Genomic DNA, 18,090 nt, shown 5'->3' on the forward strand with positions numbered 1-18,090 from the left:
TTATTGATTACTGAACACCTTTAAAGGCGTCTCTATTTTCCTACTTTCATATCACTCCTTTTTGAGTCTATTGAATCGGTCGACTGCAATTCATTTGAAAATCTTTTCAATACAAATCATATGAAAGAAATGAAAGAAAAAACGCGATGTTCATTTAACCGAATCGGTTTCTTCTGATGTAATTTAACTAGTAAATTTTAAAATTGGAATATAAATCGGAAACCTTATTTATGAAGTTAAAAACAGATACAAAACAAATGTATTAACTACATACGGGGATAGTATACGAGGTATAAATAAAGCAATCAGATGTTTCTAACAAACTTGTTTTAATCTGTTAAAGACAGCATTGATTGTCAGTGTTCTAAAAATAGAAGTGACACAAGACTTTCCTGGACTACGGTGTAACGATGGCAACCGATACTGACAGCGTCGCAGATCACATGACCCGGCTGCGGATGAAAATGGTCCAACAGGTGAGAAATGGTCATGGTGTTGTATGTGACATATAAACTGATTGGATGATGATGATGATGATGATGATGATGATGATGATGATGATGATGATGCTGGTGCTGATGCTGATGCTGATGATGATGATGATGATGAGTAACTGAAGGTAACTGGTAAAAAGTTATTCGCAAAAATATGAAATTACGTTTTATCATCGCCAGTGTGGGTTCATTACATTATTTTTGAATGGATGACAAAATGCGTCATAGAGAAATGAGAACTTTTAATACATTTTTTGATGCGTTCAGAGTCTGACTGGATAATATTTAAAGTGCACTTTTGGCCAATGTACTTTTTTAGCAGGTGTGTGATTGGGCTTACGCATTTTCGCACGTGCATACAATTAATTTGCAACATCGACAAACGAAAAACGCTTAAAATGCAATAAAAACCGTCGCCATAGCCCGTTAAGGCATACAATAGTCCTAATAATCCGTGGTGTCTTTTTGGCAGAGAACTTTCATTCAGTCGATCTGTATCTATTCATGTGTACTATTATATATTATTCGTCATTCTCACCCTTATAAACTACTTTTATGGAGAGATTTACGTGTTAAGTACCATCAACAATTCATCAAAGACGTATCAATTGTTTATTTTTCCGGGTGAGCATGACCCGGGTCCCCTAGCCACGGTGCGTATACTCAAAATAGGCACAGTCACGCCCCTGTCCGTTTTAAGTATGGTCATTGTTGACCGACTTCGACGCAATTTTTCCATACTAACCTGAAGTAGCCAAACATATGGCAACAGTAACAATACAATAACGTCTTACAATGAGACAAGATTGGCTTCTTTGGCCATCATTTCCGACGTAATGCAAATAAGGCTTTCATCAAATCGCTTGCCCTGTATTATGTGTGTTCCATTGAATGTCGGCGCGCGAAGATGTAAAGCTTTTGTCGCAAAATATGCTATTGCCAATACAAATACCGACCCGTATCAATGGCGAATATCCGTTGTGGAATTGTATTTAATGCGTTTGGAGTCAGATGAATGTTTAGGCTCTTATGTTGCACCCGTCTTGATGACATAAATTAATGTGTCTTGTTCTGAGAAAATTGGGCTTAATGCATGTGCGTAAAGTGTCATCCCAGATTAGCCTGTGCAGTTCGCACAGGCTAATCAGGGACGACACTTTCCGCTTTTATGGTATTTTTAGTTTCAAAGAAGTCCCTCCTTGCCGAAAATCAAGTTTAGGCGGAAAGTGTCGTCCCTGATTAGCCTGTGCGGACTGCACAGGCTAATCTGGGATGACACTTTACGCACATGTATTATGCCCAGTTTTCTCAGAACACGACTCTAATAATCAACTAAAATGAGAACGAAACTATCTGACAAGCCAACACACTTCGTGTGCAAATCATGGCCAATGATAATGCTTTTGATGTACGAGTTTTAGCATCGCATAATTACACTTACATGAATCGGAAAGTCTTTCGTACCCAATAATATTATGTTCTAGACAACCCCGCTAGTTTTAACCTATAACTTAGCTCGAATTCATCGAAAACTTTATCCTTATTGAAACGCTCTCGAATCAATATCCTGGGTAAAACCAGTACTTTGTGTATTTGAGTGAGATCGAAAGAGCGTTCCCAATATAGGGAATCGAACTCGTGACCTCCATGTCGCTTGACGGAAAAGACCCACGTTTCATGGACGACTTTTGGGTCTTTTAGTGACCTATGTGAAGCACCTTGCACACTGGTTATCGGTTTAGCGTCTCATGTGAATTACCTGAAATCAAGTACATGTACAATTATTCTAAGACAATAATATAACTTTCCTTGTTAGTTGTCTACAACAATCTGTTTCAACTTCAATTATATTGACTATTTATCAACTTAAGATAAGAATGACAGAATATTGTTGATAAAAAAATGACTCCTATCAAAAGAAAAAAAAGAGAAGCGCACTTGAATTTTACCGTCGAGACGGATGTATGCGATAATTCAACACAACGATGACAGTAAACCCATTTAATCACAGTATGTCTAGTGCCTTTTAATAACCATAGTTCGTTTGAAGTGTCGGCTCCAGATAACTTATTTCCGCGTGGAAGAAAGACAAAAAAGCAAAAGATTCATACAAATTAAACGTGTATGGTTCATCGGAGGTAAATAGACAATGAACTTTAGCGTTTCTTGTTCACAAAATAGTTTTGCGAAAAGTTTTATAATGTCGCCGTTTGTATCGAAATATTCATGATATTAGCTTATCGCACACATTATGAAATATGTGCAATATATGTAACGAATTTATAAAGAATTGAGGCCTAAAATTGTTTGTTTTCCCCAACCCGACCGACCAGAACTTTTTGTGACCACCCTCAACATGTTTTGGCGTCTCCAGGATGTTCTTTTACGCTTTTTTGTTATATTCGCTCGTTTTTGTTAAAATAACTTTGTCTTATGGTAGATATGTTACAATGAAAGCCTGTATTTAAACAACCATATTAGTATGGAGAATAGCTCGTGTCGTGTAAAAAGACATAAACGATTGATCTATCCATACTATTTAGGACATGTTCGTGGATACAAACAACTTGAATTTGTTTGGCCAAATTAAAAGAGGCATTCAACTTCGTGTATTTATTATTGTGAATATGTATATTTACGATATGCTTAATCAACTTTTCACCTAAGACACAAGCATTAGGGCGTTTTATGAACATGCAAGGAATGTTCCCGATGTTTGTATCTTATACAACTACGTTTAATATTAACCCACTTAAGTCTCGTGGACTCTCCCAGTCTTCTAAATTGGATCAATTTATTTCAAAAATTAGGGATGTCTAGTATATTTATTTCTACAATTAGAATATTTCTTACAGAAATTCCTTAAAGCAAACAGCGCAGACCCAGATGAGACGCCGCATCATGCGGCGTCTCATCAGGGTTTGCGCTGTTTGCCATGGCCTTTTTTTCTAAACGCTAGGCATATATGGGTTAATATTGACCAAATAATAGAAACGAAAAACTATCGGGAATTTTGTTGCAAGGCTGACGCGCAACAAATGTTTTATCTTAATTAGTACCATCATTATGATACGTCATATGCACCTGGAACATAACATTCAGACTAGTTGAGATTGTATCTTTAATTTAAAACGAAATTGAGATTGAAATTTGAAATAATGAGTCACGTCTTTAAACAATGCTTAACTGATTTCAAGATAAACGTGCGTTCTTGTTGTCTCGAGGTGCCAGTATATTCAACGGCCGTTATGGCTCGTTTAAAACAATACGATATGTAATTTAATATCCCGATATGGTGGAAGAAAACGTCATGAAAATAAATGTTTAAATGCAAGTTTGTTGGTCTGAATACTTTCCATTTTTTGTTTTACATATAGTTGTACGTAGAGTTCTGTACATGTAATTTTTTTTGTATTTTCAATTCGAGTAATGTATGTTATTTTAGTTTAATTTTATTTTATAAAAATTACAAAATTAAAAACAACGATTTCTTTAATTTATATCATTATGCAAATAAAATTCAGATCGATGTTAAAATGGCCTTAATAATTAATTTTAGCCGTGAAAAAAGTTAAAACTCAAACGTAATTGTATTGAGCAGATAATTTCCTTTTGATTGAATACTTATGTATATAAATGAACGAATGAGGCAGTTAGTGAATGTTTGAATGAGTTAAAACGAACGAATGAACGAGCGCATGCGTTAATTAATGAAGATACGCACGACCGAACGAATGACCGAATGACTAATAGGCGATTTAACGACCGAACAAGTGTAATGGAACAGACTCCGCTGGATCATGATCCAGAATGTCAAATGTTAATAAAACATTATCTGCATCGTACGCTGTCAACCATTCGCTAGTTTGTCATTTGTAAAGACTTTTTTTTACAGCAAACCTCATATGTTTTTGGGACGCAATGTACTTTTTAACTTTTCATACTGGACCATCGTTATATATAGTATATAAAGCTATATACATAATTACTTCCCTTTGTTCCTGTTTGGATCCGCCTAGAGGACTCGTGCATTTTGTTGTTGTGACTATGTTGCTGGTGTTCGAAGAACTAAGTTTAGCAAATCGAGAATTGTGCGTACTTAAAAATAAATATAATCGGCACGTTATCCGTTCAAGTTATAACATATGTTAGCTCGACTACCTATCAACTCCCTAAAATGACGGCGCCTGTGTCCACGTCCGCGGAATGCTCTGGTTAGTTTAAACCTTTGCATGCTGGGAAATTTGTCGTCTGCTAAAATGTTGTCTGCTGAATTTCTAAAATTAGCATTTTCTTCATTTTTTTTCTGAATACTATGAGAATAGCAAACAGTTTGGATCCTGATGAGATGCCACATTCTGAGGCATCTCATCTGGATCCAAACTGTTTGCAAAGGCCTTCAAAATTCGGTTCCAGCACTGAGAGAGTTAAACGTCCAACATCTACATTTCACTGTTTCTACTACACTGTTTCTACTACAGATCACATTCAAATGAAAATTCACACAAGTGTTCAGGGTCGCTGTGTGAAGTTGCTGATCAAGTTCCGCAAATCGTAATTGCTATTTAGCAGATTTATGCCCCCTTTTTTTCTCAGAAAACTAGTTTTTAGTGCGTGCAATATCTTACCACGGTTTCTACTACAGGTATTCAAAAGGAACTTCACACATGGGTTCTTGGTTATTGTGTGATGTCACTGAAAATATTCCATAACAATTTTCCAATTTAGCAGAATTATGAACCTTTATTGGACATTTTGAAAATTCAGGTTAACAATTGTTTGTAACCACCCCATATCTCTGTATCAACAACAAATACTGGAATAACACTTTACTTACCGGTATATGTGTTTGGTGTCTCCCTGAATATTTACTGACCAAGAGTTATAACCTTGACCGGCTATTACCAGGATTGTTCCCCTTTTTGCACACATAAAGTGTCTGTTAAGGTGTGTGCACAAGTACATATCTCTGTAATCACTTCAAATATTCACTAGAATTTTACACTTGTCTTCTGGACCATCAAGGTAAATCAATGACTAAGGCCCATAAATCTGACCTGCAATTTAGCAAAAGTATGCATCTTTTTGTAGTTAGAAATTCGTGTTCACTTGTACCTACAAAAACTTTATATCTCTGGGTCTAATACAGATATGATTCTAAAACTTAACAATGTGCTCAGGGTCTTTATTAACAATCACTGAACAAGACCTATAACTCAGACCATCATTTTAGCAGGGCTATGCTCACTTCTATTCTTTGTAAAATCAGATTATGGGTGGTTAAAAGTTTAAATTCAGGTTAAAGTTTTCATGCAACAAGTTCATATCTCTGTAACTACATAATTTTCTATGGAAACTTTACACATGTCTTTGTTAGATCACTGACCAAGGCCAGTAACTCTCACCTACAATTTAGCAGTATATATTAAGCCCCTTTTTGTGCATAGAACATTATGGTTTGCGTGCAACAACTCCTAACTCTGAATGACATGTAGACCTATCATTGGATTGCATTTGGGGCCGCTTGGGTCAATGTCAAGGTAACAGTTAGTTTTGTTAAAATCATGGTTACTAAAAATAGAGAGTTTCTACTCAATACCTAGAGTTTGAGTGAAGATATAGCAATGGAGTTTTCTGTGTAGGCAGCTTATTTGAAGACATTGCTAAAAGATAATTACATTCAGCTCAATTGATTTGATAACAATTAAATATTAAATTAAATTTCATGGCATGGTATAAATGTATAATTTTTCATCATTTACTTTACATATTCTATTTAATAACAATAATAATAATACAATCTTTATTTAAAGAAGATAGACTTGTTAAGAAATACATCAGATGAAATTACATAATATGCAATTTATATAATACATAATATATACATGTATAATCTTATTTTCAACAAGGTCTTCTAACAAGATACAATTTACAACAAATACATCATATTTCATCTTGAGCAATAAGAACAAAACATAAAGAATCATATATGCATGCACATATAATGATATATATTATAATTAAAAACAAATGACAGACATAAAACTACAATGTATGCAAGAACAGTATTTAAACATTAAACTAATGTTATTAACTAAAACAACATGAAGCATGTTCAGTTTATTTCATAAAGTGTGGAAGAAAGATAAGCTTTTAATTTTTTCTTAAATGTAATTAAATTGTTTGTTTGACGTATAGATTGGGGTAACGAATTCCAAATTGTTTTGCTAGAAAATTCAAACGATTGTTTGAAATAGTTTGTTTTGGGTATTCGCACTAGCTTTAAATCCCCCTTTTCGCAAGATCGCATTAGTTATAGTGATTATTTTGTGAAGGTGTTTAACTTCTACAGATACATATTTAACATATGTCTTTATGGTCATTGTATTTTACTGGTAGGTGAAAAGTAGTATAGCACACAGTTTTGTAAACAGCTCTCAATACAACATTTTGCCACTTTAATAGCTAGAGGCACTCTGTCTTTGAATAAAGAAACATAATCTTATTAAAATCCGCTCGACGTTTGGTTTATCTTTGATTAACTTGTTATTTAATCAATGTAGTGCATATGCACTGATAACTGAAACCAAACAAATTTTGGCAATTCCAGACTTTCTGTGATCAAATAACAATATACAATCATGTTGATTATCAGTTGATATTTTACTTCGATTAAATTCAATAAATTGCTATTATCATTTATTATGGCATTAGTACATACATTTTTAAATGTCTTTTTAAAAAGGATGTTTTTGTTTTTGGAGATCCATTTTTACTCCGGTGTTCTATAAAGACATACAGTCTAGTTATGTGTGATTTATTTTCTTGTTGTATCTTATTGATATTGATGTATAAACTATATCACTTTTCTAAATGCCAGTCATGTAACCCTTGCTGATGAGTCAGCCATACCCTTGCTGATGAGTCAGCCATTTACTCTCCTATTCATGTCGATAATTGATTTTTGTTGACCTAATAGTGTGAGTTCCGCAGCAGCAACATAAAATGAGCATATTAAAATTTAAAATCTATGAATATGGGAATAAATCAATGAATAAGTGGACCCTCTAATTTTCAATAATGACACTGTTTTTCAGAAAATCCAGAATGAGAAAGACAGACTGGTTAATAGACCTCCCTCAGAAGAAAGTAAGTATAAACCAGTCTATAGTAACAACTGATGACGTGGTGTTTCTGACTGTCAGCCATTTCATATCGTGCAAGACTCACTTGTGTCATTATGGCGTAGTGGATATGGGGTCTTCCCGCAACCAGGTGGTCATGGGTTGGTTTTCTACGATGGGATGAGAGCATTTTGTTCATCGTCCCAATAGACAAGTACTGGTCTTACCTAGGAAAGGACATGAGAGCATTTTAACCCTTATAGCGCTGGAACCGAATTTTAAAGGCCTTTGCAAACAGTTTGGATCCAGATGAGATGCCACAGAACGTGGCGTCTTATCAGGATCCAAACTGTTTGCTATTCAGATAGTATTCTTTGAAAAAAATCGAAGAAATGGCTAATTTCAGAAATTCAGCAGACGACATTTTAGCAGATGACAAATTTCCCAGCATGCAAAGGGTTAATAAGCCTTTGGCTTTCGATGCAATCAAGCTCAAATAAATAGGTTTAAACCAAAACTATCTTGTGTAGAGTTAGCAAAAAACAGAACAAAAACAGTTGAGCCTATTGAACTTTTTAAACATGATAAAAAAGCAGAAATGATTGGCCATGTGATTTGTTAACGACCAAGCAATTGCATATGAAGTCATCAATATTTTGTTGTTACAACGTAACAGCAAATTGATAATTAAGAGGATAAATATATAACTGGGGAACATCCTGCTGTTGATAATGATTAAACCAACATGGTTGTCATAGCCAATCCACTCAATATAAAATAATTGCATAAAAGATAAGAAATTCAGATGTTTCTTTCAGAAAAGTGTGATCCTGCAGTATTGTAGGACCCATAGACACCTGGAAGCATTTCATTGCTGCAGATAATTAGTTGAAATCTATTTATTTTAGCTCAATTGCATAGATTGCCAAAGGCTTATTAACCCTTTGCATGCTGGGAAATTTGTCGTCTGCTAAAATGTCGTCTGCAGAATTTCTAAAATTAGCATTTTCTTCGATTTTTTTCAAAGAATACTATCAGAATAGCAAACAGTTTGGATCCTGATGAGACGCCACGTTCTGTGGCGTCTCATCTGGATCCAAACTGTTTGCAAAGGCCTTTAAAATTCAGCTCCAGCGCTTTAAGGGTTAAAACGCTCTCGTGTCCCTTCCTGGGACCTTTGTCCCAGAAATCAAAACAGATTGTCTGAGGTTGGTGGAAACCAACACAAAAATTGTACGCTTAAACAAGCTATGGTGGGGTAAGACCTATAAACTTTTAAAAAAAATCAAACACAATGTTATTTGCAATTTGCCATTGAACTCTTTGGATTAAATGCATTTGGCTGAAATGAAAGTCTTTCTTTAAATATATGCTGAAAGATAAGATTGCACAAGGTCCATTTCTGTGACTGAAATTCTACCTATTTGTGACAAGTGAGGAAATATCAAGCAAATAGCATTTCCAAATGTGACAGTCTGTTTGCATTTCAATATAAATTAATTCAAGTTTACCTGGCAGTTAATACCCCAGTTTGTAGTTGCAAAAATGTACATGTATATATATTGAGCCGTGCTCTGTGAAAAGGGGATTTAATGCATGTGCATTAAGTGCCGACACTTTCCACCTAAATGATATTTTTGCTAAGAAGTGACTTTCTGTTAATAAAAAATACCATAAAAGCAGAAAGTGTTGTCCCTGATTAACTAACCTGGGACAACACTTTACGAACATGAATTTAACCCCCTTGTCACATAGCAGGGCCCTTATATAAAAATCTTTAAAAATGGAGAATTTTGTCCCCGATTAGCCTGCGCAGCCTGCACAGGCTAACCTGGAAGGATACTTTGCGCACATTCATAAAACCTGGTTTCCTCTGAATGCAGCTCAAATATATGAAATAAGCAGATGTTTTACCATGTTTTAGCAAGCTGCATATCAGTGATTGTGTTGTCCTATCTGTTAGTAGGAAATTTCAGTCTTAAATGGCTTATCAGCATGCAATTACCAGATGATCATAATATAGAATGTGGCTGTGTAATGAAGTTTGTGGTCCTTCTGTATCTCTTTCATCATCAAAATTATGGTTATATATTATATTCAAATAACCCTATACGTGAAATTGCTTTGGACTTTTGGAGAAAAGAAACTTTGTGCTCACAGAAGAGGTTCACAAGGATGATAAACTTGCCATGAAATTCTGTAAATGTTGAAGTAAAGAATAATGTTTATTCAATCCTGAGCCATTATTATCAAACTTTCCTTTACTCTGTACTTCATTTTCATCTACTCTTATTATTAATTGAAGGTTCATTAGGTTCCCTTTCATACTAAAATATAAACAAAAAACATAAACAATGGACTCAGGGACATGGTTACTAAGTGATTTCCATATTGATTGACTTGCACTGAACAGTCTTTGACCCCAAATTTGCACTAAGAAAGCTAATTATTGGATTTTTCAAATCATTTTTCAAACAATTGACGTCAAAGTCCTCCTACTAATATTTCAAACACCCTCATAGAATGTGTTAACATCTTGTTTTCTCTGACAGGACAAAATTAACACTGTGATGACATCAAGTGCTTCAATTTATCACTAATGTTTTACTAAATTCAGCCAATTGACTTCACAGGGGTGTTGCAAAAATCTCTCTGATAAACCCGAAACATCTGTTTAAGCCAAATTTTATCTGTCATTCATGGCATTTCAATCATATCGCACATTATTGAGGGACGACATATGGACCATTTAAGCATTTTAATACAAATCGTCTTGTCATAGTCGTGTTAGTGGAGATTATCAGTGCCTTTGACCCATTGATTTTTGGCATAATATTGGGTATTTAAAAGTGTTTAATCAGAATAAGATGGAGGCATTGACATTAGCAAGGGATTCTTGGAATGTATTTCAAGAACGCATGTGGGTGAACAACTTCAACACAAAAATATTTCATTTTTAATGTGTATGTTTATTATAGTGCAGAATTAAACGTGTCAAAACCATATAACAATTAATTTATGTTTTTACAAAAACTTCATAATCTTCATAGCTACATAATAATTATACTATACAACTTTGTATTTGTTGTGTGATATACTCTTTAAACATGTCTCTGTTTACATCAACTGAGTTTCATTAGCATGGAATACACAATTTGTCAAAGTTAAGTCCATAAATATATTTTAAAAATGCACTTCTTGATCCTATATTTTGATGGAAATACTTCTGCAGAAATAAACAGGTTGAGGGTTTGCAATATTAAGACTGTAAATGGTTCTTCATGCGTCGTTTATTTTCTCTCTCACCATTTGGGGCATTGGTCCCTTCTGCATTGTGCACTTTGGATTGGGAAAAAACATGTGGTTAAAACCGTTAAATTGACAAAAATTTGGAAATGTATTTTAATTTTTAACAAAAAGAATAAAATTGAAATTTTCTTTTTTTAACTTAATATTTGTTAAGGCTTGTGAAGTTAATTTTTTGTGTGAAAACAGTACTTGCTGTCTTAGGAAAAATCTTGAGAATGCCGCATTAACCCTTTCAGTGCGGGAACCGAATTTTGAAGGCCTGTGCAAACAGTTTGGATCCAGATGAGACGCCACAAAACGTGGCGTATCATCAGGATCCAAACTGTTTGCTATTCTGATAATATTCTTTGAAAAAAATCGAAAAAAATGCTAATTTTAGACATTCAGCAGAAGACATTTTAGCAGACGACAAATTTCCCAGCATGCAAAGGGTTAATTGGGATTGAGGCCAGGACATGTGTGGGTTAAAAGGTTGACAGGGGTGAAATACTCCACATGCACACTTCTATATAACACCAGAAATACTTGCAACTATTTTCAAATCAGGGTTTTGTCTGAAAGCAACATGATTTGTCAATTCTGATGCTTGATAGTGTATAATGCACCAATCACAGACGTGAAATACATGAAATACTGTGTGGGCATCTACAAAGTAAATAAGAGTCACCTTATATTGTCAGCAGGTAGCCGTGCAGGTCAAGTGGCTTTTCACAGAGTTTTCCATCCCTGCCACGAAAATCTTACAATTGCACATTGTCTCTACTTTTATCTACATGTTAATCTACTAGAAAAATTTCAGTTTTAACGTTAAGTGTTGTCACTTATTTGCATTTGCGGGTTGCACAGGCTAATCTGAGACAAGAATTTATGAACATGCATGACACTGGTTTTTAGAGAGCGTCACAAATGTATGTTCAGCAGAAGATTAATTGTGATTATTCATAATTGAGTCACGTTCTGAGAAAACTGGGCAAAATGGATGTTTGTAAAGTGTCGTCCCAGATTAGCCTATGCAGTCGGCACAGGCTAATCAGGGATGACAATTTCCGCCTAAACTAGATTTTTGCTAAAAAGAGACTTTCTTTAAACAGAAAATATCATAAAAGCGTAAAGTGTTGTCCTAGATAAGCCTGTGCGCAGGCTAATCTGGGACGACACTTTACGCACTCGCACATGCATTAAGCCCAGTTTTCTCCGAACGCAACACATATTTTAGCAAGCTGCATATCAGTGATTGTATGATGGCAGGGAGCTGCATATCAGTGATTGTATGATGGCAGGGAAATTTCAATCTTAAATGGCTCATCAGCAACAATAATCATGTGCGCATATTCTGTCCCCATTTCAGGCAACAGTAACGACCTTGAACAGCAGGCCCGACTGCAGCAGGCGATGTTGAGACGCCAAGAGCTCCTGGATAAGATCAGAGTGAGTCACTCGGATGACAATAGTGTTAAGATGCTATATTTTTGTTGTTTTGTCAAAGACTATGCACTTATCCACATATTGATACATCAAACATGTTTATTTTGAAAGGGAGAAGCAACAGATTTTCGTATTCAAGAAAAATATAATTAAATCTAATAACTTACAAATATAAATTATTATCTCAGCCGAAAAATTTTCGGAGGGGATACAGAGCATAACTCCAAATCTATTCAATGGATTTACTTTAAACTTAGAATATAACCAGATGGCAACTAGGAGAAAGGCAGTGACCAAGAACCATACTCTATCCACCTTAGTTTTTGAATTATCTCCCCTTTTATATAATTTCAAAGTAAATTTTTGTCCGGAGCATAACTCTAAATCTACTGAAGGGATTTACTTGAAACTTGAAATAAAAACAGATGGCAACTAGAAGAAGTGCAGTGACCAAGAACCATAAATCTATCTACCTTAGTTTTTAAATTATCTCCCCTTTTATAAGATTTTAAAGTGAATTTTTGTCTGGAGCATAACTCTAAATCTACTGAAGGGATTTACTTGAAACTTGAAATATAAACAGATGGCAAGTAGGAATAGGGCAGTGAACATGAACCATAACTCTTTCGGCATTAGTTTTTTTAATTATCTCCATTTATTATTATTTTTAATTTTTTTTTATAAATAATTTTAAATTATATTTAATTTAATTTCATAGTAAATATTTTAGCTTTTCAATTTTTAATATCTCCCTTTATCTAATTTTACAATAATATTTTTATTTGAACACTGAAAATGAGTAGATGAGTTTAAGGAAAAATACAGTGATCAAGAACAGTAACTGTGTATAATCTTCTTTTTTAATTATCTCCCTTTCTTTTCTTTACATATATTTATTCTCTACAGTATAATTCCATCACAATATATTTATTGATCCTTGAAATATAAATAGATGACACAGCTGCCATGTTTTACAAATATTATTCTACTCTCTAAAACAAATGTTGTCATACAAGTAAACACATTTCGGCGGAGATTTGGCACTACTGTGACAAGCTCTTGTTAAAAATAGTATTAAATAATTATAATCGGACAAATATGTAGACTAAAATTCTTTACCTTAAAATTCTGGTATTCCAGCCTGGTACCTTTAGAAGAAATATCTAAGGCACTAATACCATGTCAATCTGGCATTAACAATTATCAGAGAATTATAGATGATTTGTTAATAATACACTTATTTTGCAATTAATCGATGAAAAAGCCTTACAAACACTTTATTATTTTGCCCATTTTGATTCTCCAGGTTCTATTTTTAACCCATTCATGTCTAGCGTCCTGAAAAAAGGACATTGCAAACAGCGAAAACTCAGATGAGACGCCGCATGATGCGGCGTATCATCTGGGTCTACGCTGTTTGCTTAAAGGAGTTTCTGTTAGAATTGTTCTAAATATAGAAATAAATATACTAGACATCCCTAATTTTGGAAATAAATTTATCCAACTAAGAAGGATGGGAGACTGTCCACTAGGCATAAATGGGTTAATTGCTCATATATGAGGGTCAGTGTATCTGTAACCCATTAAGGCTGAATGGGTAACGGTCCCACCAGGTACTACTTCCCCGTATCTTGGGTACTTTGAAATATACTTCAAAGTACCTGGGGTCCGGGGAAGTATACTTCAAATTAGTACCCGGGGTACATTGAAGAAGTATCCGGAAAAAAATCATACCCAAAATTTTGTGTACCCAATTTTTTTTTGTACCCAAATTTTTGTGTACCTCAATTTTGTTTGGGGGGCATTATTTTTTCGTACCCAAAACTTTCGTACCCACATTTTTTATGTAACCAAAATTTTCGTACCCACATCTTTTTTCGTACCCAACATATTCGTACCCAAATGTATTTTTCCTACCCTAATTTTTTGGGGGGACATAATTTTTTCATACCCAAAGTTTTCGTACCCACATTTTTTTCGTACCCAAAATTTTTATACCCACATGAAAAATGTGGGTAGGAAAATTTTGGGTACGAAAAAAAATGTGGGTACAAAAATTTTGGGTGCCAAAAAGTTATGCCAAAAAAAATTTTGGGTAGGAAAAAAAAATTTTGTTAGAAAAATATGGGTACGCAAAAAAAAATGTGGGTACACAAATTTTGGGTCCAAAAAAAATGTGGGTATGAATATTTTGGGTACAAAAAAATGTGGGTATGAAAATTTTGGGTACGAACAAATTATGCCCCCCAAAAAATGGGTACGAATTTTTTCTTGGTTACTACTTCCCCGTACCCCGAGTACTTTGAAGTATACTTCCACGTACCCCAGGTACTTTGAAGTATACTCGGGGGGACCTTAACCCATTCAGCCCCATCAATTGATGAAAAAAAAAGCCCCATTCGTCAACCAATATTCATAATTTATTTGACAATATTATCATTTTACCAAACATTGATTAAAAGGTATGGCATGTTTTGACGTTTGTCATTAAATGCTTTAAATTGATGAATGTAATCATCGGAATAACTCAAGAGTTCCAGTATAAAACAAAAATAAAATTAGAGAAACAAAAAGAAAGTAATCCGAACCTGGGCTTGAACAACTGACCGTTAGGTAAAAGTCTAGCGCTTAAACCATATGACTTTCCGTGCTGATGTAATTATACATGTACTTTATTTCTAAAATAATCAATCCTTGTAACGTAACAAAATATAACGATAACAACCGAACTTTCCAAATATACAATAGATTTGCATTTGATGATTATAATTGAGAGATTAGAGCATATTCAATGTTCAGAATTACTGTTTCCTAGCAAAAAACATGACTACAATGAAAATTTGCAAATGTGAAACATTTTTTTCAATTTTATCAATTTATCAAAATGTGATAATTTACCTTTAAGTCCTTTTTAATAAATTTATCATTTATTAACGATGAGCTTTACTATCATCCTTGCTGTCAGTTTATGTTCAAAGTGCATTGTATTTTTTATTATTCTCAATTTTTCATGAAAACGATAGTTGTGACAAGCATGTGAGCTTGTGCACCACAACCGGCACAAATCATTGCAGTTTATCATGTCGATGATAGATCTGTTGGAAGAGGGGGGCGAGGGGGGCGGGGGGGGGGGGGAGATGATATGTTAAGCTTTGTATCATGGATTAAAATGCAGCTATAAAACTTGTGCATGTTTATTGATCAGTTGTCTTGCAAAACTTATAAAGGTTAAATCCCAAGTACACATAATGGAAAACTGTCACCTTCCCAAGAAAAATATTCCCAAAGGGAACAATTTAATTCCATACCCTACTTTCCCTTTTAAGCATAAAGTCCATTAGAAGAAAACGTCGTTTCTTGTAGGAACAATATTCAAATTTTGAGGAAAATGACTGAAAAAAATCTTCTTGTAAGAAAAACAAACCTTTTCCAAACACACGTGCTGCCACCCTTAAAAAAACTTGCCCTATAGAGTACAGACATTCCCATTAATGGAAAAATCACTTACATTAAGGGAACAAACATTCCTCTGTATGGACTAGATTTGCTAAGCACCGTAAACAAAAATTGCTGTACTCCTCTTTATTGAACAAACATTCATCTTAGCAAACACACATTTCTCTCTTATTTTATAAGGAACAAACATCGCTTTACATGGAACAAACATTTCCCATTTTGGCACCAGAACATTCATCTTTAGGGTGTGAACATTCCTCTATAGAGTGCAAACATTCATCTTGGGAAAAAAAAAGCTTTTTAGGTGACAAACATTCTCTTTGTTAAATGAACATTCCTATTAAGGGAACAATCATTCCTCTTTAGGCAAAAGTCATTCCTCTTAAGGGAAACATACTCTTTTTGAGTCAATAAATTCCATATCTCAGAGCAATATTTGCTTACTCGAATATTTCGACTATATCACATAGTCTTTTTCAGCGATGTGCTGATCCGTTGAACGAGTCACGTGACGTAGGATGGTCACGTGACACAAGGAGAGAATTGTACACCGGCTGAAGTTTCAGCCCCTGTTTAGCGAATGTCTTCGTTGTTTGATGTTTATTGCCTCTTTGACCCAACGTTTGATGTGTGAGGCCTCAGATGCTAGTATTTTGGTTTTGTTTGGATCAATATTGTGTCCTGTGTGGGAGCCATGTTCATATATGGCCGAGTTGGATCTGGCTACATGTTCTTTCCGTCTTATGTCCAATGATCTTCCTGTTTCACCTATGTCATCGTTTTTGCATTGTTCACACTGTATGTAATAAACCACCCCACACTTTTTCAATTTGTCTGTTTTAACTTCAACATGAGTTAATCCTACATCACGTGACTCGTTCAACTGACCAGCACATCGCTGATGAAGACTATGTGATATAGTCGAAATATTCGAGTAAGCAAATATTGCTCTGAGTTATGGAATTTATTGACTCAAATGATGAATCCAGAGCAAGAGGACAACCTTCATAGTTGTAAACATGTTCTACTTTATTGATCAATTATTAATATCATGATATACAGTCCTTTTTAGGGAATAAATTATCGTCTATAGGGAACAAAATTGATTCTTAAGGAACAAACATTCCTTGTTAGGGAACTAACATTCTTCTTCAGAGAACGTATATGCCTCTTAAGGGAACAATATTCCCCTTAAGGTACATTCATTCCTCTTGAGGGAACAAAGAGTTCCCTTTAGGGAACAAAATTCATCTCCAGGAACAATAATTCCTCTACAGGGAACAAATATTCCAATAATAGAATCAATCATTCATCTTTGTGGACAAAAAAAACGCCTTTTGGGAACAAATATACCTCTTTAGGGAACAAATATTCCTCTTTAGGTGACACATATTCCTTTTAAGTGAAAATGCATTCCACTTTAAGGAACAAACATTCCACATTAAGGAACTACAGTTATCTTTATGTAGGCAGAAAGAAAAACCCACATTTCATGTCAGAGAAAAACAATTCCGTTTGGGAAATATTTCCCTTTAAGCAAAAACAACGTCCATTTAGCAAATATAAAATAAAAGCGAAATATTTCCCTTTGAGCAAAACAATGTTCATTTAGCAAATAAGGTTCGACATCTTTTGCATGGGATCTGTTCTACTGTATTCTCAGCATAGTCATATTAAACCTTCAGCATTTCTGTCATCTCGGTGCAACCTGTAGTTATAGAAGTTTTACTTTAGTTACATTTAGCCTGCTGAAGAACTTTTACTGTACTCACACATAACCTTATGTCATGTTTGCAGAGAGAGCAGCTACTTAACGAGGAAGGCAAGAGGCCACGTACGTACAGTGCTCGCCGTCGGTACACACCTTCCCCCCTGCCTGCCCCTCCATCTAGACGATCCCTGCCAGACTTCGCTAGATACAACTACTTCTACAATCAGCCAGACACTAACCGCTCTCAAAAGCAAGGTTATTATTTTAGCCCCCCTCTGGGAGAAAGGGGTCTTAATGCATGTGCGTAAAGTGTCATCAAAGGGGTCTTAATGCATGTGCGTAAAGTGTCATCAAAGGGGTCTTAATGCATGTGCGTAAAGTGTCATCAAAGGGGTCTTAATGCATGTGCGTAAAGTGTCATCAAAGGGGTCTTAATGCATGTGCGTAAAGTGTCATCAAAGGGGTCTTAATGCATGTGCGTAAAGTGTCATCAAAGGGGTCTTAATGCATGTGCGTAAAGTGTCATCAAAGGGGTCTTAATGCATGTGCGTAAAGTGTCATCAAAGGGGTC

At 34.9% G+C, this 18,090-nt stretch overlaps 1 protein-coding gene across 3 annotated transcripts in view; it reads left to right on the forward strand.

Annotated features, from left to right (window-relative positions):
• Positions 1–18,090, forward strand: part of LOC127859393 (uncharacterized) — an 87,738-nt gene continuing 69,648 nt past the window's right edge. For 2 of the 3 annotated variants that reach the window (XM_052396753.1, XM_052396752.1), the window contains exons 1-4: positions 1–476; positions 7,592–7,643; positions 12,276–12,355; positions 17,606–17,774. In XM_052396753.1, coding sequence (XP_052252713.1) covers positions 411–476; positions 7,592–7,643; positions 12,276–12,355; positions 17,606–17,774 — 367 coding nt within the window. In that variant the 5' untranslated portion in view covers positions 1–410. The remainder of the gene's footprint in view (positions 477–7,591; positions 7,644–12,275; positions 12,356–17,605; positions 17,775–18,090) is intronic. The other variant, XM_052396754.1, reaches the window with a different exon arrangement.

This window comes from Dreissena polymorpha, chromosome 15 (assembly GCF_020536995.1).
Source record: "Dreissena polymorpha isolate Duluth1 chromosome 15, UMN_Dpol_1.0, whole genome shotgun sequence".
NCBI lineage: Eukaryota > Metazoa > Mollusca > Bivalvia > Myida > Dreissenidae > Dreissena > Dreissena polymorpha.